We start from the raw sequence: 18168 nt of genomic DNA, 5'->3' as shown, positions 1-18168 counted from the left end.
TTGCGGTAGAGCCCCTGGTGGCAGAGTGACAGGAGTGGGTGGGGGGTGTCACCTTGTTCATCACCCCACACTCTTCTCACTATCAGGTTTGTGCTGGAGGCACCAAGGGACTCTTTCCACCATGAGGTTGGCCCAAAAGGCCCCATACCTCGGTGCCCACGAGGCCCCATACCTCGGTACCCACAAGGCCCCATACCTCGGTGCCCACAACCTCGTCTCTCTGCGCCTCCATGTCCCTGTCTGGGGTGGAGCACCTGCCTCACAAGGGACTCAGGGAGGTGTGTTAAGCACCTGGCAGAAAGCTGGGCTTAATGGTTGTGCTCAGCATGTGGTGCCTGCCCTGACCCCAGTGCCCGCATCTCCCTCTGATTCTCTGCTCTCTGCTCCTTCTGCACCCCTATCCAGGTCCTGAATGAGTCGGATCTGGACAATGACAACATGTTGTCTTTCTCAGAGTTTGAACACGCGATGGCCAAATCTCCAGACTTCATGAAGTAAGGTGTTCTGGAGTGAAGGGGATGCCCAGCACTGTGGGGGACAGGAAGGGCCCCTGGTCTCCCTTGGCCAGTGGGGCACCTCGGTTTTCCAAAGGAGGGTCATGAGTTTCCAGGGCACTTTGCAGATTCTTCCAGAATCGGCAAAACTGGAGCTTCTGAGAAATTAACCTGGAAAGAGACAGGGAGTGGGGTTTCAAAAGGCACGGGGGAAATTGCATTCCAGGCTTTGCAAATGATGTGGGCAGTCCAAACTTTGGGTGCTGTCCCTCTCCGGCGGCACAAAGCCCCCTGGGCTCCAGGACTGACCTGGGGAGTTTCCTTTGCCACTGTTCATCCAGCTCCCCTTCTGCCCACAACCTCCACATGTCATGAGGAGTTGGGGATTTGCATGAGAGTGTGAAGATGCTGGTGATGGAACTTAGAGAATTCTAAGAATTTCCAAACCTTGTTTCAGCTGGAAAGGGGCCTGCATGGTCCTATCTGGCCCTAACACCTTTGAGGCGATTGGCCATCCCTGTGTTTCTCAGGCTGTGTTTGACAGTCTTATTTGGCTCCTTCCAGCTGTGGGAAATGAACCACCCCTGGAGACAGCCTTTTCGTGAGGAACAGCCCAGTTAGAGGCCCCTCTTGTGCTGAGCTGCCCTTGTTTGCGTGTGCCTGCTTCACCTGGGCCCTATTCTGCGCTTAGTCTTCAGTCTAGGTGACGTTGTAACAAGAAAGAATGCTCCCTCAAGATGGTTTAACAAACCAATCAACAACGAACGAAAACAGCCAGAGCTCGGAGAGCACCTGGTCCAGAGCCCAGAGTCTCTCCCTCGGTCCTCAGCAACTCCGGACGTTGCTGTATGTGCAACTGGCAAACTCTGCTTTGTTACACTTGAGGCCAAGTGGCCTCCCCACAGCGGTCAAGTTTAAACCTCTTTGGCTCCGAATGACCCTCAGGGAATGTCCCTCAGCTCTCACTCCAAATTCCCAGAGAGAGAATCCGAGTGGCCAGCTCCAGGCAGGTGTCCAGTCCACCTGGCTGGAGGAGAGGGCCCTCCATTCCGAGATGGTTGTGGCCTGGGCAGACTTTCTATAAAGGGGTCCACATTTGGACCACCCCAACCGAGTTCATTCCTCTTCCTCCATAACAGCCCAACACACGACTGAAGCCGAAATCCAGTCTGTCTTGAGTTTCTTCTTTCAATCTTTCCCTTTGCTTTCCGCTGATTCCAGCACCACAAGGTTCTGACAGCCTTTGCATTCAAGAGCTGCTCAAAGGAGCTTCAAGAAGGCTTTGGGTTGGCTTGGGAGAGCTTCAAACAGGCCACCACTCTAGAAAGGGACGAGAGAGGTGTGCACCCAGAAATGAGAGGGCGTGTTACGACTGTGGGCTCCAGGTGGCTCATGGAATTCTTTCTTTCAGCTCCTTTCGGATTCACTTCTGGGGATACTGATGTGGCCACAAATATCTGATCTGACAGCCTCGAGGTGGACCCCTGGAACTCGGAATCTGAACCCCTGCGGGCACCAGGGGAACTCTAATTAGAAGAATGACTTTGTCCCTGTCCCTTTCTCACTTCTAGAATACTGTTCTTTCAATAAAGCAAAAGGAAAGACTTTCCCTTGCTCCATCAGTTCCTCATTTTTTGAATGCAGGACCACACAGAAGTACTTTTTATTAAGAACTGCTCATTCCAGGGTTTAAGTTTGCCAATGACACCAAGACTGGGATGGTGAGTCATTTCAAAGACAGGTTCCCAAGACATTTTTGCCCCACTCGGCACCCCCGTGCCCTCAGGATGCAACAGTGTATGGCCAGCGATCAGGTCTTATTTACTTTGCTATTCCGCCAAATCCTGGAATGAATTTGGCCATCCCAGGGGCTCTTTGGGACCTAGGTGGTCAGGGACCCTGGGACACAGGAGAAGCCCCGTAGGGGGTCTCTGAAAGCTGTCAGATGCCTACCTGACGGCCGGTGGTTTTTCTTGTTTACACTGTCCTCAGAGGAGGACACAGGAGAAGGGCTGTTTCACCCTCACATGTACTTGAACCTGTTGTGGGTTCAACTTCAACCTGTTGTGGGTTGCCTTGCCTTTAGGTCCTGACTCACTTATTTAGGGGAAATAAGAGCCCTGTTGCCTGATGGAGTCCCTTAATCAAATCCAGCAGGTGATGGATGTTGGAGAGCTCCTGTGGCATGGGCCCATACCTGGCCTGAGGTTCCCATCCCAGATCCTGTCTTCTGAGGGGCTGTTCCCCACATCCTGTGCCCTGTCCCGCAGGCAGAAGGCCTCCCAGGAGGCAGGAAGCAGGTGACAGCAGACACTCCAGACCCAGAACCTTCCAGGCCACCTCAGGATGTGACCTAGGAACCTGTCCCCAGTGTCCACTCTGGCCTAGAGTCCCCTGAAACACAGAGATGCCTGAAAGAGCGGCTTGATCCTGGGTCAGCTCCCTCCTGTTCCCTTCAAGAGACAGTCCCAGGGGTCGATGCCAAATCAGCCTGTCCCTGCCAGGCTGGGCAGAATATAGAACGTGGTTTCTTCTCTCAGGCACCACAGGGTCCTCTGGGATCTGCATCATCTCTGCCCCTCAGTCCCCAAGAGGACTACATGCAGGGTGTATAGTGGGAAAACCAGAGCTTGGGAGCCAGAAAGGCCTGGGTTCAAATCCTGGCTGGGCCACGTCTAAGCTGCCTGAACTTGGACGACTGTCTCCACCTCTGAGCCCCAGTGTCTTTATCAGTAAAGTGAGAGTAACACCACCTCCCTCCCAGGTTATTGTGCGAACAAAACGATGCTGAGCCAGGGCTCAGGCCGGAATTCCTTTGCATCTGACACCAGTGCAAGCATTCTGGGGCCGCTGCATCCTCACTCTCAGACATGCAATAACGGGGCCTCCTTGATTATACCAGAGGAAGCAGATGGGAGGTATCTCTGTGCCTGAGTGACCTGCCACCAAGACTTGGGAGCCCCACAGTCCTCAGGGGAGAGGTGGGTGGGCCCAGCAGAGTCCTGGACACGGCTTTTTCTTGGCTTGAACCCCTGGGGCTGAGCATTGCACAGGCCCTTCAGACACAGCGCCGTGTGACTCTCAGGTGCTGTCCTGCTGTGACCAAATGCTCCTGGGGCTCAGAGGAGAAGAGCCTGGGGTGATCATGGCTAAAGATTTTATTCCAAAAAGCCAACCTGGTCAGGCCACGGCTGTCAGGCGTCACGCTCTGAACTCAAAGTAACGGTCCCTCCTCTGCCGCTCCTGTGGGGAGACCCTCTTCCCCGATGGGAATGTCTGGTAGGTCTTCAGGTTCTCGGGGGATGCTCTTAAAAGGTACCACTTCTTCTTCGGGCTCAGAGGAGGCCTGCAGATGAGGATGGGCCAGTGTTATGCAGCGAGGGTGGAAAAGGCCCATTTCCCAGCCCCTGCTGCTGATGACCCTGCGGGCTGCTCATTGGCTTAACAGCTGGTAAGTCACCCTGCACTCAAGATGAGAATCACTTGTGTTTGCACAATGGGACAGTGGTTAAGAGCAAGGACACGGGTGTCAGGAAGCTGGGCTGGATTCTGGCCCAGTTCCTGCTAGAGGTGTACACATGTAATATGGACTAATGTTGGTACCTCTCTCCTCACACTGTTTTGAGGAGTAAGTGAAGTAATACATACAAAGCACTGAATAAGGTGAAAACACTCAGTAAACATTATAAGAAATATGCTGCTGATGGTGATGATGGTGATGGTGATGCTGATGCGGATGCTGATGGAGGTGGTGGTGGCGGGGATGATGCTGATGGTGATGACAGTGTTGATGGTGGTGGGTATGATGATGGTGGTGATGATGGCAACGATGGCAGTGAAACTCAGGGAAGGGCAAGGACTTTCCTCAGGCCACAGAGGTGATAAGAGGAAAGGTTGATCACAGGCACTGACCCTCTTCCTCTCAACCACCTGGTTGGTCCTCTGTGTTACATGTGAAGCCAGCAGCAGCAGCAGAGGCTGCTAGGCAGTTTGGAGAAGGAACGGAGCTGGGGGCATCCTGCGCTCCCCACAGCTGCAAGAGATGTAGATCCTGCCTAGAGCAGTCTCAAGAGGAGATCTGTCCCCAGGTGAGGCCCTGCCCTGTCTCCAGGGATGGACTGGCTCAGAGCCACCCCGAGGGGTGGAAATGACCAACCCAGGGCCCTAGAGTTGGCATTGGGAGATCTGGGTTCCCTCCAGGTTTTACCTCCAATCAGACTTGCCCTGAGCACAAGTTCCCAAAGCCATCGCTAAGCCTCAGTTTCCCTATTTATAAAATTGTCCCATCTGTCCTGCAGAGAGGAACCTATAGAGGCAGCTAAATTTGTTTCTTTAAAAAACCTGTGAACTCTATGAAAAAGGTTGCTGCTTTATCAGTAACAGTGATGGCAAGGCTCAGGCTCTTGAGGCAAACAAGGGATCGGCATGGAGTTGAGAACCGAAGATCTGTCCCCCGACTCCTGATGCCCCCTGCTCCACAGCACACCTCACAGCACAGACTTCTGATTTCCCTGCCTGGGCAACAGGGGAGAGCGAGGAAACCACATGCCTGGATTATCTCGCAAGGCAGAGCTGGCCTTCCCTGGGAGAAGAAGCTCTCCCATATAAAAGCAGCAAAGAGTGGGCAGTGAGGAATTTTCGTATTTATTAGCTAGACAGTTGGAATTTGAAAAATATGTACAAGTCCCTAGGAGAACATTTTTTGAATCTGGACAGGGCTGGAGACAGTCCCTGCTTTGTGTAGTACCCATTTGTGTCCGCCAGAGGGCAGCAGCTCCTTGCAGGGGGAGAAGCTTGCATTTTCAGGCCAGCAGAGATTGTGGGGTTTGCACCCAAACTCCTTAGTGCATCTGACCAGGAATATGGTCTTCCTGATTCTGCTCATTCTGGTTCCTGGCATCCCTCCTAAGGCTGCCAAAACCGTGACTCCCTTGCTCTGTAACTGTCACCCTCTGCACCGTAGGCTCTTTGGGGTTGAGTCTTAACTCATTTCTGGCTAAGAGCAGGTTCCCTGTGGGTGTGTGTTGTTGAATGCGTGGACGAAGGGAGGGCAGGCACTCACAGGTCGGTGGGGATGGGGTACCGCTCCCACTCCCTCACAGGCAGCACGAAGTAGGGGACCCGGGGCACCATGCCCGTCTTGTCTTGATAGTACTCCCGATGCCGCTGGGCCATCTGCAGCTCAACCAAGGAAGAGACGACAGGTTGTTAGTGCGCAGGCGCAATCTCGGGCATCTGCAGTCCCTGCCTGGCTGTACCTGGGCAGGTGGTAGGGCATCGTCTCCCTTAATGTTCCTGGAAGAGTCCCCAGCCAGGTGTCCTCTCTGAGCCTCAGCTCCTTGTCTGGCTACTGGGGATAATGACACTAGGCCAGCATTGCTAGGGTGAGTAAATGAGGCAGGGGACCAGCAGAGGTAAGGGATGTGAAGCCCAGCTTAGTAAGTGGCACAGGGAAACTCGGGGTGTGTGTGTGTGTGTGTGTGTGTGTGTGTGTGTGTGTGTGTGTGTGTGTCTCCCTGCCCCCTCTCCTAGGCAGGCTGTGCTCTGTGAGCCAAGATGGAGGAGCAGGCCTTCCCAGGCCCACAACACTGTCCCACAGCTCCTCGGAGTCTGACGGCATCCACCTGGTCCTCTCCCAGGGGAGGCTGCTTTCTCGTACAGTTCTCCACCCGGGGACCAGGAGGCATCTGTGTCCTTGAAATCAGGTCTGGAGGGATGTTTGCAAGGGAGCTGAGGGGGAAAGTGAGCTGAGGAGCAGCTCAGCCTCCCCTGAGGTGGGGGAGCGCCTGTGTGCCTGTGCTCCGCCGGGACGTGTCTGACCAGATCCAGGGAAGGCTTTATGAGCCGGAGGAGCAGAATAGGAACAACGGGGGTGTGGGCAGCCCCTCCCCGCCCCCCATCTGCCTCTCTTTCCCAGAGGGCAGGTGGGGTCCACTCCGGTGCTGGGGCTGACTAGGGCACACCCTAGAGGGCGCTGTAGAGCAGGGCGGTGTCAGGTGGGCACTGGGATCCCAGTGGGCAGGTATGATTGAGAGGAGACTGGGGGCTGGAGCCGGGGTGGGGCTTAGCGGCCGTCAGCGCATGCGGTTCATCCTGTGGGTGAACCTTGGGGCTTTTGCTCAGAGGGAGGTAAGCCAGGGTCCGCAGGGGGAGAGGCTACTGGGTAGAGGTGAGGGCGGGAACATCCCCAAAGTCCCCTTGCTCTCGCTTTCTCAGTAGCAGCGGGAGCAGGGAGAGAGCCACGGTTGTCCCTGGAGTGGGGGGAGAGCAGGGAAGCAGAGTGCCGAGCCCCTCCACACTCCTCCAGCCAGACTCACCGGGTTCCCTGCTGGCTCCGGGGCTCTGAAAAAGCAAATAGAGGCGCTCTGGAGGGTGAGAGGTCTCCCCTGGCCTCCAGCCATCACTTCCTCCCCATGCTATGGGGGCGGAGGTGGGGGGCGCCAAGAGGGGGAAGGGTGGCAGGAGCCCCGCCTGGGCCGGCGGGCGGCCCACCTGGTAGAAGCGAGTGAGCTCGGCTGAGCGGGTACTGTCCAGGTTGAAGCGGGTGTAGCTGGGCATGTGCAGCCAGCGGTTCCAGGTGTGGGAGCGGTGACTCTGCACTAGGTCGGGGTTTGGGGAGAAGATGGTCGGGAAGTGGCCACCGTTGCTGAAGGGAGTGTGGCTCTTCTCCAAGGCTGCGTTGCGCTGGTCCTGGAAGTACTTGAGAGTGGTGGTGCCATAGGGGGAGCCGAAGGAGAAGGCCACACCAGGAACATGGCCTTGGTACCTGGGAGAGCAGAGAGAGGTGAGGGAGACATGGGTGGAGGGCTCCAGGCTGGTTCCAGTTCCAAGACAGGCCCTTAAAGACTAGGGGTGACATCAGGAGGCCCCACTGGTCACCTCTGGGCCTCAAGAGGCTTCCTAAGGTGCACTGCCCAGCTCAAGTCTCTGGGGAGGACAAGTGCCAGAGACCTGGTCCTCTGCCTCCCCACAGAGGTCTCTGCCCAGACCTCTACGACGTCACCTCCCAGACCAGGCGCTCACACAGGGATCAGGACACCTAGGGACCAGGACACCTGGGTGCCAGTCCTGACCCCCTCAGCGAGCTGTAGGCAAATCACCGTCCCTCACTGGCCCTCCATTGACTGAGGGGCTGGCCTGAGGATACAGAGACCTCCTGCAGCTCTGACGTTCTGTGATGACCTCATGAAGGGGCAGGGGACACAGTGACACATGATGAGTGTCAGCTCTGGTGTGGCCGAGCCCTGGGTTCAGAGTGCCGCAGCCCCACTCTCAGCAAGACGGCCTCCCAAGGTGCTGCCCAGCCAGCCTGCAGAGCTTGCCCAGGGCTCTGGAGCTGTGAGCGCTTTATAAGGAGCTCCATCACCCTCTGCAACCAGGGAAGTGGCTGGTGAGAGGGCCAGCAGCAGGGCGAGCACAGACCCTGGGACACACAGCACAGCCAACACGCGCTCTCAAGACGCCCGGTTATAAGGTTCACGCAGAGAGAACGAAGACTTGTGTCGGCAGAGGGAGGGGAGGGGAGGGGAGGGGAGCGCTGGTGACATCAAAGAGCTTGGGCACCAGACTTTGGACAAACAGCAAGAGATGGAAGCTCCGCCGTCAGCACAGCCTCCGTGGGCTCCCCAGCCTCTGAAACCTGGCCCTGCCCCCGGGTTGCCACGAGGTCGCCAGTGGCCTCTCCGCAGCGGTGGGCACTGTTCATCTCTCTCATCCTGAAATACCACTCTCGGCTCCTTATTTTCTGTTGGTTCTCACCCATACCTCTGACCTTTCCTTCTCAGTCTCCTCCTGATGCCCCCCATCAGCCCACTCCCTCTGGGGTCTGTCCTGGGCCCACCCGTTCTTCCTGGTGACGGCAACCAGGTGGTGGCCTTAAACTTCACCTGTGTGTGGATGAGCCTCGGTCTACACCTCCAGCCTAGAAGTTCCCTCCAAGCTTCAAACTCCCGTATACAGTGCACATTAAATGTCCCTGGGCCTTATCCCCCACCTCCACAATCCAGACCCCTGGAATCCTGCAGCATCTGAGGCTGCCCAGGGGCCAGAGTGGTGAGCAATGGGGCTGCAGAGTGGGCGGCGGCGGGGAGAGACCCTCCACTGCACTCGGTTCTTTCTCCAGCCTCTCCTCTCTCATTCCTTGGTCTCTGTCTGCCCTGAATTCTATGACCCTGGTGGTCCTAACCCCCTCCCTCCTGCCTCAGTGCCCTTCCTGTGTTCCTTGCTGGTGGCCACATTTCCTGCCCTGGAAAGATGTGGGGCTGGTGAGTGCCTGTGAGCCCATGGGGTCACCTTGGCCACTTCCAGGATGGAGCCCTCCTCTTTGCCATGGCTTGCCCCTGTCCTGGTCTGGAGATCCCTCCTCCTGCCTTGCCAAGGTCTCACTCACTCCCCCAACCCATTCCTCCCCATTTCTCTCAGCCTCAGTCCCTCCTCCTACCCATCTGTGATCGCTCCTCCCCTTTAGCATCTTCCCTTCTGCCTGCAAACATGCAACATCTTTCCTTGATTCCCAAGTCCAAACGGGGCCTTGCTGCTTTCTTACCCACTACCCTTTCTCTTCCTTTATTTCCGAATGTCTCCAGGGAATCCCCTGTACTTCCTGCCTTCGCTTCTTCTACTCCTACACTTTCCTGGACTTCCCTCTGTCTGACTTCTGACCCATCACTTAAGTGTGGGCTGGTGCTTTCTCATTAAGGTCATGTAAGATCATCCAGCTGCCAAATCCAATGTCCTTGACCCCCACTGTCTCTGTAACATTCACACCGAGGAAGAAACGTAACGGAAGTGGTAGAAGCAGGGCCCCTGGGATTTGTTGGTGCTGCGTATGAAATGTAATGAGACGGTCAGTTCAGTCATCAGCAAGTCAAAGACAAGCGGTGAGGATGCTTCTTCCTTCCTCCCAACGAGTCCTTCCACGCTGGGGGCGGTCCCTCCTAGTGTTTCCAGCCCCCACGTGCTTGTCCACATGGATGGTGGAGGACCATCTGCCTGGTGAGGTGAAGCCCACTCTTCTCTCCCTTTTGTTTTGAAGCAAGGAAGCCCACCCTGGTCCTCCACATCCTGTTCTGAGGGGACATACTCTGCCCTTCGAGGGGAAAGCCCGCCCCAGCCCAGCTCTGGTGGCTCCTTCGGGGTTTCAACGTCAGCGCCATTCTCCAAGACCTCTTGCCTTCTTTTATCTCATTTCTCAAGTGGTCCAGAACACAGGAAATGAAACAGGTGCTGGTCACCAGGGGTTGTCAAACCCCGACAGAGATAATGACACGACAGAGGGAAAACTAAAGAAAGATGGCCTAGAACATTCTGCAGGGAAAAGAGCATGCATGACCCAAGAACATTGGATCGGCCAGTGTGGTCATTCAGGTATTAAGGGAGCTGCACCAAAGAACTCAGGAAATAAAGGACCAAAGCCCTTCTTGAAAGCAGTGTTCAGTGATGAAATCCTACCAGCTAAGAGACGATCGAAAGAAAAAACTACCAGTCATGTAGAACATCTTCACAGCTATTTAAGTGCAGAACTTGGAATAGCTACTAGGTGAAGGCTGGTTGCAGAAAAGAATGCAAATGTTATAAAACCTGTCAAAGGAAAAAGTAATTTAAGCAGCAAAAATTGGGGGGTGGGTGGAGGGGGAGCTGGAAGTGCACTTTGAATTTCTAAAGCAGAGTCAACCCCTGGCATCTAAAATTGAAACACGTTGGTAAAAATAACAGAATAATTACTCTAACCCCTTAATAGTTTTAATTCTCTCTTCCTCTCCCTCTCTGTCCGAGGGGCCTTTTAGAAGCTAAGATGTCTTGTGATGAATTAGCATTTATCTAGAGTCTAGCTCTTTTTCTGTTCTGCTTCAGTATCTTTCTCTTCAGTTAGGTTTGAGTAGGATTAAATTTCATGCTTTTCATTTTAAAATAGTAAACATGGTATGATCATATTTTTATTAAATTGTTTTGTCTATCTTTCTGTCCATCGATCCATTCACCCATCCATCTAGTCTTCTATCTGAATAGACACCTAAAAAGAAACCAAAAATGAGGTTTAGGCTCATTCTGGGTGCTTGGATTTGGGGTGATTTGTTGCTCCCTTCTTTGCAAATGTAATATTTTTTTAGAGAGTCAGATGGCATTAGGAGCTACTTTATTGGGAACCTACTGTGTGCTGGCTTGATGCGTGCTGTCAGGAATACAAATTGCTCAACCCTGCTTCCTTGAGCCTGCCCCTCCTTCAGTGTTTGAGTCACGGTGAGTGTGCACCGGTGGCCCAGGCTCTCATGCTATTAAACACAAGGAGGGAAGGCCATTCCCATGGAGGGTCGGGAGGGACTTTTGGTGGAGCTCCATAAAGGGGTGTCCCTTGGGGGAGGCATTGAGAAGAACCCCTGCTCCTCTTCTGGGTGCTAGTGTTCCCCAGAGTCCTCTTCGCTCTTCAGGGGACCACGCCCTCTGGAAGAGCTCATGCATGTTAGGCTTCCAACACTGGACACCTAGATCTGTGCCTCCAACCCCACCCCTTCTCCCCGCTACAGACCCACTCTCCCAGCTGTCCACACGGGGCATGCCCAGGCACCAGACTCAGCACGATAGAAATGAGCCTGCTCCCCCTTCTGGATTTCCCTGCCCTGGGTAACGCCATCCCCATCTACCAGAATCCACCAGAAACTCAGCATCGCCCTGCCAACCGTCACATCCAGCTTCTCCCTAAGTCCTGCCTTTGCTCCCTCCTTAGGGACTTTTCCACTGCTCTCCCTTGTCCCACAGCTGCAGGTCCTCCTCTTTGCTCATCTGATCAGCCTCGCATCTCCTAGCTAGACCCATAGACCAAGTGTCACCCCCTGCAGCTTGTCGTCCACACTAATGCCAGAGCGATCTTTCATCACCAGACCACCATGGCTCACCTCTCTTTTCACTTCCCCGCAGGCACCCCATGCCCCAGAAGTGCTACTCACATCTCTGGGGCCCCACGTGCTCTCCAAGTCTTCACACACATTTCCTCTACCCAGAAGTCCCCATCTCCTTCTGCCCCGTGGGGCGTCCCACCCTCACTCACAGAGCCAGGCTCTCTGTTGCCTTCCCTGACCACACACCCTCTACCCAGCAGCACCTCCTTACAGTAGGGTTATGATCCTTCATCCATACCCAGATCCATATTAGCTCCTCTCCTCTGCTAATATGTGTTCTCCTTTATCCGCAGCACCTACACGCCCCCGACACACAAGTGCACCATAAATGTTCACTGGAGGAAGCAGAAGTCCAGGAGCCCAGGGGCACCATGCCCTGGAACCATGGCTCCCATCTGCAGAGCACGCACCAGCACAGAGTGTCCCACCCACAGGGGCGGGCGCACCTCAAACAAAGGAGCTATAGAAATGTGCCCGTTTCCTCGTGATCCTTCTTTTTGCCACCCCCAGGCTCTCTGCCACACTCCTCCTCTGCTCCCTGCTTTCCCGCCTTCTCTGAATGCCAAGATATTTGCATCCCAATAGAAGAGAAGCCCTCTCCTCCGCAATCCTCCAAAGGTTCTGCCTGGATCTGAATTCCATTCAGCACCTGCTGCTCCGGGTGGGGTGCGTGTGTGCACACACACATGCACGTGGTCATGTTTATTCAGCACTAGGCAGACAGCCTTGGCTAATAAGTCTATGTCCCCGGACGCACTTGCATCTGTGAGCTGTGAGCATGACTTGTGCAGTTCCATGGTAGAGCTTTGTTTTCGCTGGGCATGGGGCCAGCCAAGGTGGAGAGAACAGGGGAATGACAGGTTTCACAACGGGGCATCAGATGGTCCTGACCGGGCCTGCCACACCTCCTCCTTGACCCCTTCATCCATCCCTGCCCCTCCCCAGCCTGCACACCACACAAGCTTGGAGACAGTGCTCAGCCTGGCCCACGGCAGAAGTCCACTGTGGTTACTGTGCACACAGGGAGCCCTCCCTTCCTGCTTCTTAATAGCACTGCTTGGCCCCATAGCCAACATTGGAATTAATTACTGTTCTCCATCGGGGATCCCATGAGCGACTTATTAACTAATTAACTTGTTACTATTCAGCATGTCCTCATTCCGCAAGCACCCTCTTCTCCACACACTTCCTGCTGAGTACGGTTCAGATCAGATCTCTCCCCTGGGCGCAAACCTTCAAGGGGTCCCCATTGCCCGTGAAGTTAAGAACAAATTAAGCCAGGCGCTCAAGGTCCTTCTTGGTGTGAAGCCCTGCTTTCCAGTCTTACCAACCTCTGTCATATCCCAGAGTAACCGAGCAGGACCTTTCCGGGATGGAACCTCCCCACCGTGTCTTCTGCCTGCCTCTCATCAGTAGAAGAACTTTAGCTTCCAAGGCCTTTCCCTGAGTTCCGAAGAATGAATTTAATCCAGGAAGTGAGAAAATGCAGAAAGAAAGGAAAACAGTCAAGCAAGACAAATTAATAATAGTTTAGCCATTAAACAAAGCCAAGGTCCTTTAGCTCCTCTTCAAGAACTATCGATAATATTCTGAGCCATGTCCTTTGAGCTGTTTTGCAGATACTGAAACCCCCGCCAGGCAGAAGAAGTGAACTGTGTGCTGCCCACAAGCCCGAAGAACCTGACCAGCTGGAGCCGGAAGACTGATGATGTTGACTCCCGATGACCTCACCACCAACCAATCGGGAGAATGTCCATGAGCTGTCATGCACCCCACACACCCCCCGCCCGCCGTCTGTAAAAACCTTTCCCTGAAAGCCTTTGGAGAGTTTGGATCTTTTGAGCACTAGCTTCCCAGACTCCTTGCTTGGTGCCCTGCAATAAATGCTGCAATTTCCTTCATCACAACATGGCGTCAATAGGTTGGCTTTACTGTATGTGGCCGAGCGGACCCAAGTCTGATTCGGTAACACCAGCTTTGCCGCTCCAGCCAAATAGGCCATTTGCTGCTTTAGAAGCATATCCTGTTGGTACCTGCACCCCATGACTTTCCCCAGGTCATCCCCTCCATCCAAAAGATGTTTCCTCCTCTCCCCACATTGTGATCTTACCCATCCTTCAAGGTAGATTTCATCTACCTCCTATTCCATCCAGCCTCTTCTGACCAAGCCCATCCGCTCCAGTGAACCATCTTCACTCTTTGTGCCTCTCAGGTCTCAGTTCACATTCTACTGTGCTGTCATTACCTGGGCAGTATGTTCTTCCTTTCTGAATTACAAACTCGTGGGGATAGAGGGCTGTCTTCTACTCATACTTACATCCCTGGCATTCCTGGCACTCAGTACCTGTTCTGGAAATATTTGCTGAATTGAGCTGATACATGGGGACACACTTCTAAGGGCTGATGATTATTCTGGATAGAAGGATGGTCCCTGTTACAAAGCCCAGGTGTCCAGGGCCCCCGATTTCCTGTTCTTAGGAAGGCTCCCCAGTTCCCCAGGGTTGTGTGAGTGTGTCAGTTACCTATCTGGGCACATGGACTCTCCTATATCCTCCTGGGAAGGTGGTCTTTGTTTTGTACCCCAGGATGTACTGGCCCGTCTCTCACCCTGAGAGGTGACCTGTTGGAATTACTGTACTGTGGTGAGCAGCAGCCCATCTCTTCCCAGCTCTGCATTGTGACGCCACGTCGATAGCTTGAAATCGGCTACAGCAGGAGTAGTTTTGCCACAGATAACGGGTGAACGCTACAAATCAAGGTTTTTTTCCCTCCAGAGAGCTGGTTGTTAAACATTTACCAGCACACCACTGAGAGTGCAGATCTGTTGTATGAGGATTCCGGGGGAGGGGACAAGGCCACCTCGTGGGACCACCCTTTAACAATGGCAAGTATGAAATGCACTGATACGAGGTTCTTGAGACCCCCGAGGCCCAGGCCAGGCTTAGTGTCAGACATGGGCACAGCTGTCACTCCAGGCAGATGGAGGGAGGCACTGGGGTAGAAGCCCGTCACACTTATTCCTGCTGAGAGCCACTGCGGGGAGCTGCAGGCACTGGGGGCAGCAGCAGTCTGGGTATGAATGAATGCACAAGGGCAGGTCGAGTGTTTGGACTGGGAACCTGGTGAGGTGTGACGGGAGGCAGAGAGTAAGGGAGTGGGTACCACCTGAACCTGTGCCTCTAGCAGGGAGCACAGAGTATCACTGAAGCCAGTCTCATCCCTTAAGAAGCCTTACCATCCCAGGAGTTCCCTGCTCACTGCAGGGATGGCACACAGGCCAGACAGTGGCAAAGTGTCTGAAGGCAGTGCTGCCCAGAGCAGCAAAAGACCAGATGGCGCATCCTAGCCAACTAGTCTGAAGGCCAACATCCTGTCCCCCTTGGTGCTAGAATCAGACCTTGAACACTGTAGGGGTCCAACTAATGATAATAGCTAACAGTTGGAGGGATTGAAGAGAGCAGGGGTGCTGAAGTCACAGAGACCTGGCTGGGTGACTTGATGAATGACTTTGGGCAATTTCTCATCTGGGTTGTTGTAAAGGGTTTTGTTGTTGCTGTTTGTTTGTTTTTAAATTTGTAAAAAGCCCAGCACAGTGCCTGGCACATAGTAGATGCTTATACACGGGGGTTCATGGTGCTACTACAGGGCATCAGGGATCTGGTTCCAGCCCAGCTCTTCCTTCACCAGCCTGGAGCTTAGGCAAGTCCCCCACAGACCTCAGTGACCGCATCTGGAAAGGGATGGGAAGGGCTGGACTACATGATTCCCGAGGTCCTTGACACTGTAAATATTCTCTGCCTCTCTGAATACAACTGGTAAGGGGGATGATTTGAATGTCAGAAGAGACTGGCTGCACTGAAAATCCTGTGATTAATGTTTGAAAAGACATTCAAAAATAATAATTATCCAAGTGTGGTGAGGAATCTTGGATTCTTTCAGTACGTTAACAAAATTGCCAATGAGGTAGCATTTAGACACATGAGACAACTCAATTCATTTCTTGTTGAAGAGCATCTTTAGGGAGAGCATATCCCTCCCAGAAAGATCCAGACGAAAAAGTAGCACGTACAGGCTCAGCTGCTCAAACTAGACCATCTACGCTTGGAGCCTTATTTACGATTCACTTGTTGCCACAATTTCTAGAGCAGTCACAGGACAGGGCGCTCAAGGGAACTGCAGACAGGTGGTGTGGCTAGAGAAGCATCCTGGGATTGCTTCTGAAACTCGCAGCTTCCCACCCCCACAACCCCAGACAGAGTTGGGGAACTGTGAGGGGGAGGGTTAGGTTCCAGTTGGAGACTGTGAGGGGCTTAAGAAAAAATACATCAATGTATAAAATCAAACCTCATGATAAACACCCATAATATGGTGTAAACACCACTATCTACAGCTGCAAAAATGGCTTTGAGCTAAACCTTATGTATTTAGACCAGACTGGGAACCCCTGGGGGGCAGCCCCCAACTTGTTTGCCTTAACCCAACATCTGGCACATCCCAAGCACTCAACACATCTTTATTAAAGGAATGCCTAAACGATTGAAAGAATTAATAGGGAAGTCCTCCGTCCTTTCCTAATACACCTGGCTTGACTTCAGGAAACAACTGTGACCTGGTAAATCAGCTTTGTCTGATGTGGCCAAAGTAGCTTTCAAGCTCTCCCAGATCCAAAGAAAGGCCCTGCCCACAAATGGGCTAGACTAAAACTACAGCACCTGCCCCTATTTACTGCATTCTCTCTGTGTGCAGAAATAATTTTAATATCACAGCCCCGCAATATCATGCTTATTCTGCAAGATGATCCAAATGTCATATAAAATATAGTGTGAGACCTTTTCTTCATTTCACAGTCTGTTTAGTTTGCAGAAGAGAGCATGTGTTTTTTTCAACCACATGGAGATCCTGCCTGCAAAACACTCAAGACATTAACTTCATTCATTCATTCATTCTATACAAATGTGCTGATACTTTGCTGGTATCTCAGAATCCAGCCCCTGCCTTCAGTGCAGACATTGATTGGTAGGAGAGAGAAGACAATTTACACCTTGGAGGAAGAGGTTAAGAGTGGAAATCTCAGATACTTTGAAAGAAAGGGCCAAAGAATCGAAAGAAACAATCAGACTTGCATCTTAGATGTTCGGAGTGTGAAAAATCCAGAGAAACGGAAGGTAGGCTTGGCCCTTCATCCAAAAACGCCAAAGACAGGGCAGATCTCCCAGCTGGAAGCTTTCAAAGACGGCGGTTCTGCGAGGATTAAGTGAGATCAGTGGGAGAACCGACCATTAGGTCGGTGGAGAGTGCGCACCACTAAATGTTACTGCCGGTCGTGCCTTGTCAGATTCTTCGAGCCCTGCCCGCCCCCGGGTGCCCAACCCATCTCCTTCGCTCCTTCAACCAACAGATACTAATGTTGCCGGAATCCTGGGTGCCCCGCACTGTGCTGGAGGCCGAAGAGCCCGCTCCTTCGGGGACTCCAAAACCTCTTGTTCCTGCCCGGTGTCTCCAGACACCAGTCCCACAGGCAGTCGCCCCCTTCTCCTCCCGACCCGGACCCCACTCACTGTTACCCGAGCTGGCGTGCTCCTCACTAGCTAGGGACCCACTTCCTACCGAAGGGGATCTGGAGCGCCCCGCCGCGCCCAGCCACTGCCGGCTGAGAGAGCGCAAACCGCCCCACCCCAAGAAGGCCACCTGGTCGGGTGAAAACTTGGCGCCCGGTCCCTTCAACCCCCAAGGCGCAGGGGTAGAGTTTTCGAGGCCGGAGGCGGGGGGGGGGGGGGGGGGGGTTGCGGAGGGAGGAGAGAAGACGTCCCCAGGGGCTCTGACCCCCAGGCTTGGGTGGGGTCTAGTATTCGGAGGTCTTACCCGGGCATGAGGCCAGGAGGCACGTAGGCGGCATTGAACTCGGTCAGTAGGGTGCCTGCGCTGCGGGAGGCCATGGTGGCGGCAGTGAGAGCGCAGCGAGCCCAGGGTGCTCCTACACCACGGTCAATAGCCCGGGTCACCAGGCAACCGTGAGCCTGGCAACGCCGGGGTGGGGGGGCGTTCCTGGACCACTCTCCCCCTCGCTGTCCCCCTTAATGGAGCAGCACCGTGGGGCGCGCCCAGAAGATGCCCCCATCTCCACCTGCTCTCCTGTGTGAACCCACAAATCGCTGCTCCTACTCAAGCCTCCACTTTCGCATCATTGGGCGCATCTCAGAGCTTCACTGCTGGCCCAAATGGTTGATTCTGGGATGAGGGGTGGATGTGGAAACGGTGGGGGAGTCCCCGGTGGATGCACTCTAAGTGTCCTTCTGCCCGCTGCAGGACCCGGCTTGGGACGCCCTGGCTTTGCAGGCGGCACACAAAGCAGCGGCCCCAGCGCGGCTCAGCTCCAACGCTGGAGTGACTGCAGGGACCTCAAGAGCCATTGCTGGCCAACGGTGCCCGCTGCGCCCCAGTTCTGCGGGGCTTCCAGGAGGGGGCTTGGCCATTGTCCCACTTTGCATGTTTGCCAGGAAGCACCGAAGTGTGTGTGTGTGTACTGACATTTTTCTCCTTAGTCTCTCCTCTCTCCCTAGGAACTGTCTTCTCACCTCTTCTCGACTCCCAAACTACTCCACAAGTGTGGTTCATAAGTAAGTGGCAAACAGCCAGTCGTGAAAAGGTCTGGTGTGCGATTTACAATTGTTGGGATTACAGTTCAGTCCTTCCTGTGAATCTAGGGTTGGGTGTTTGCCTCAGAGAGCAAACTGGCCCAGGTGAGGCTTCTTTGTTGTAATGCCTCCCTCCTGTACTGG

The 18168-nt window shown here is 53.9% G+C and overlaps 2 protein-coding genes across 13 annotated transcripts in view; one reads left to right on the top strand and one right to left on the bottom strand.

The window, feature by feature from the left end:
* Nucleotides 1-2103, top strand: part of CIB4 (calcium and integrin binding family member 4) — a 95330-nt gene extending 93227 nt beyond the window's left edge. For all 12 annotated transcript variants that reach the window (XM_074341780.1, XM_074341781.1, XM_074341783.1 and 9 more), the window contains 2 exons: nucleotides 406-494; nucleotides 1906-2103. In XM_074341780.1, coding sequence (XP_074197881.1) covers nucleotides 406-494; nucleotides 1906-1936 — 120 coding nt within the window. In that variant the 3' untranslated portion in view covers nucleotides 1937-2103. The remainder of the gene's footprint in view (nucleotides 1-405; nucleotides 495-1905) is intronic.
* A 1592-nt stretch (nucleotides 2104-3695) lies between these two features.
* On the bottom strand, nucleotides 3696-17325 carry CIMIP2C (ciliary microtubule inner protein 2C). The gene is made up of 4 exons (XM_010948522.2): nucleotides 17252-17325; nucleotides 6987-7260; nucleotides 5557-5669; nucleotides 3696-3840 (listed from the first exon to the last, which is right to left on the bottom strand). The coding sequence occupies exons 1-4, from the start codon at nucleotides 17323-17325 to the stop codon at nucleotides 3696-3698; spliced, it is 606 nt and encodes a 201-aa protein (XP_010946824.1).
* Between the last annotated feature and the right edge of the window lie 843 nt (nucleotides 17326-18168).

This window comes from Camelus bactrianus, chromosome 15 (genome assembly GCF_048773025.1).
Source record: "Camelus bactrianus isolate YW-2024 breed Bactrian camel chromosome 15, ASM4877302v1, whole genome shotgun sequence".
NCBI classification, from domain to species: domain Eukaryota; kingdom Metazoa; phylum Chordata; class Mammalia; order Artiodactyla; family Camelidae; genus Camelus; species Camelus bactrianus.
The sequence above is the reverse complement of the archived record's forward strand: the minus strand, read 5'-3'. Positions and strand labels throughout refer to the sequence as shown.

What these genes read in the sequence shown, in the direction of transcription:
- CIMIP2C (XM_010948522.2), bottom strand. Translation starts at nt 17,325, where the DNA reads ATGGCCTCCCGCAGCGCAGGCACCCTACTGACCGAGTTCAATGCCGCC. An exon ending in CCTCCTGGCCTCATGCCCGG is followed by an intron (nt 7,261 to 17,251) that starts GTAAGACCTCCG and finishes CTGCTCTCCCAG; the next exon opens with GTACCAAGGCCATGTTCCTG. An exon ending in TACCCCATCCCCACCGACCT is followed by an intron (nt 3,841 to 5,556) that starts GTGAGTGCCTGC and finishes CCTCATCTGCAG; the next exon opens with GCCTCCTCTGAGCCCGAAGA.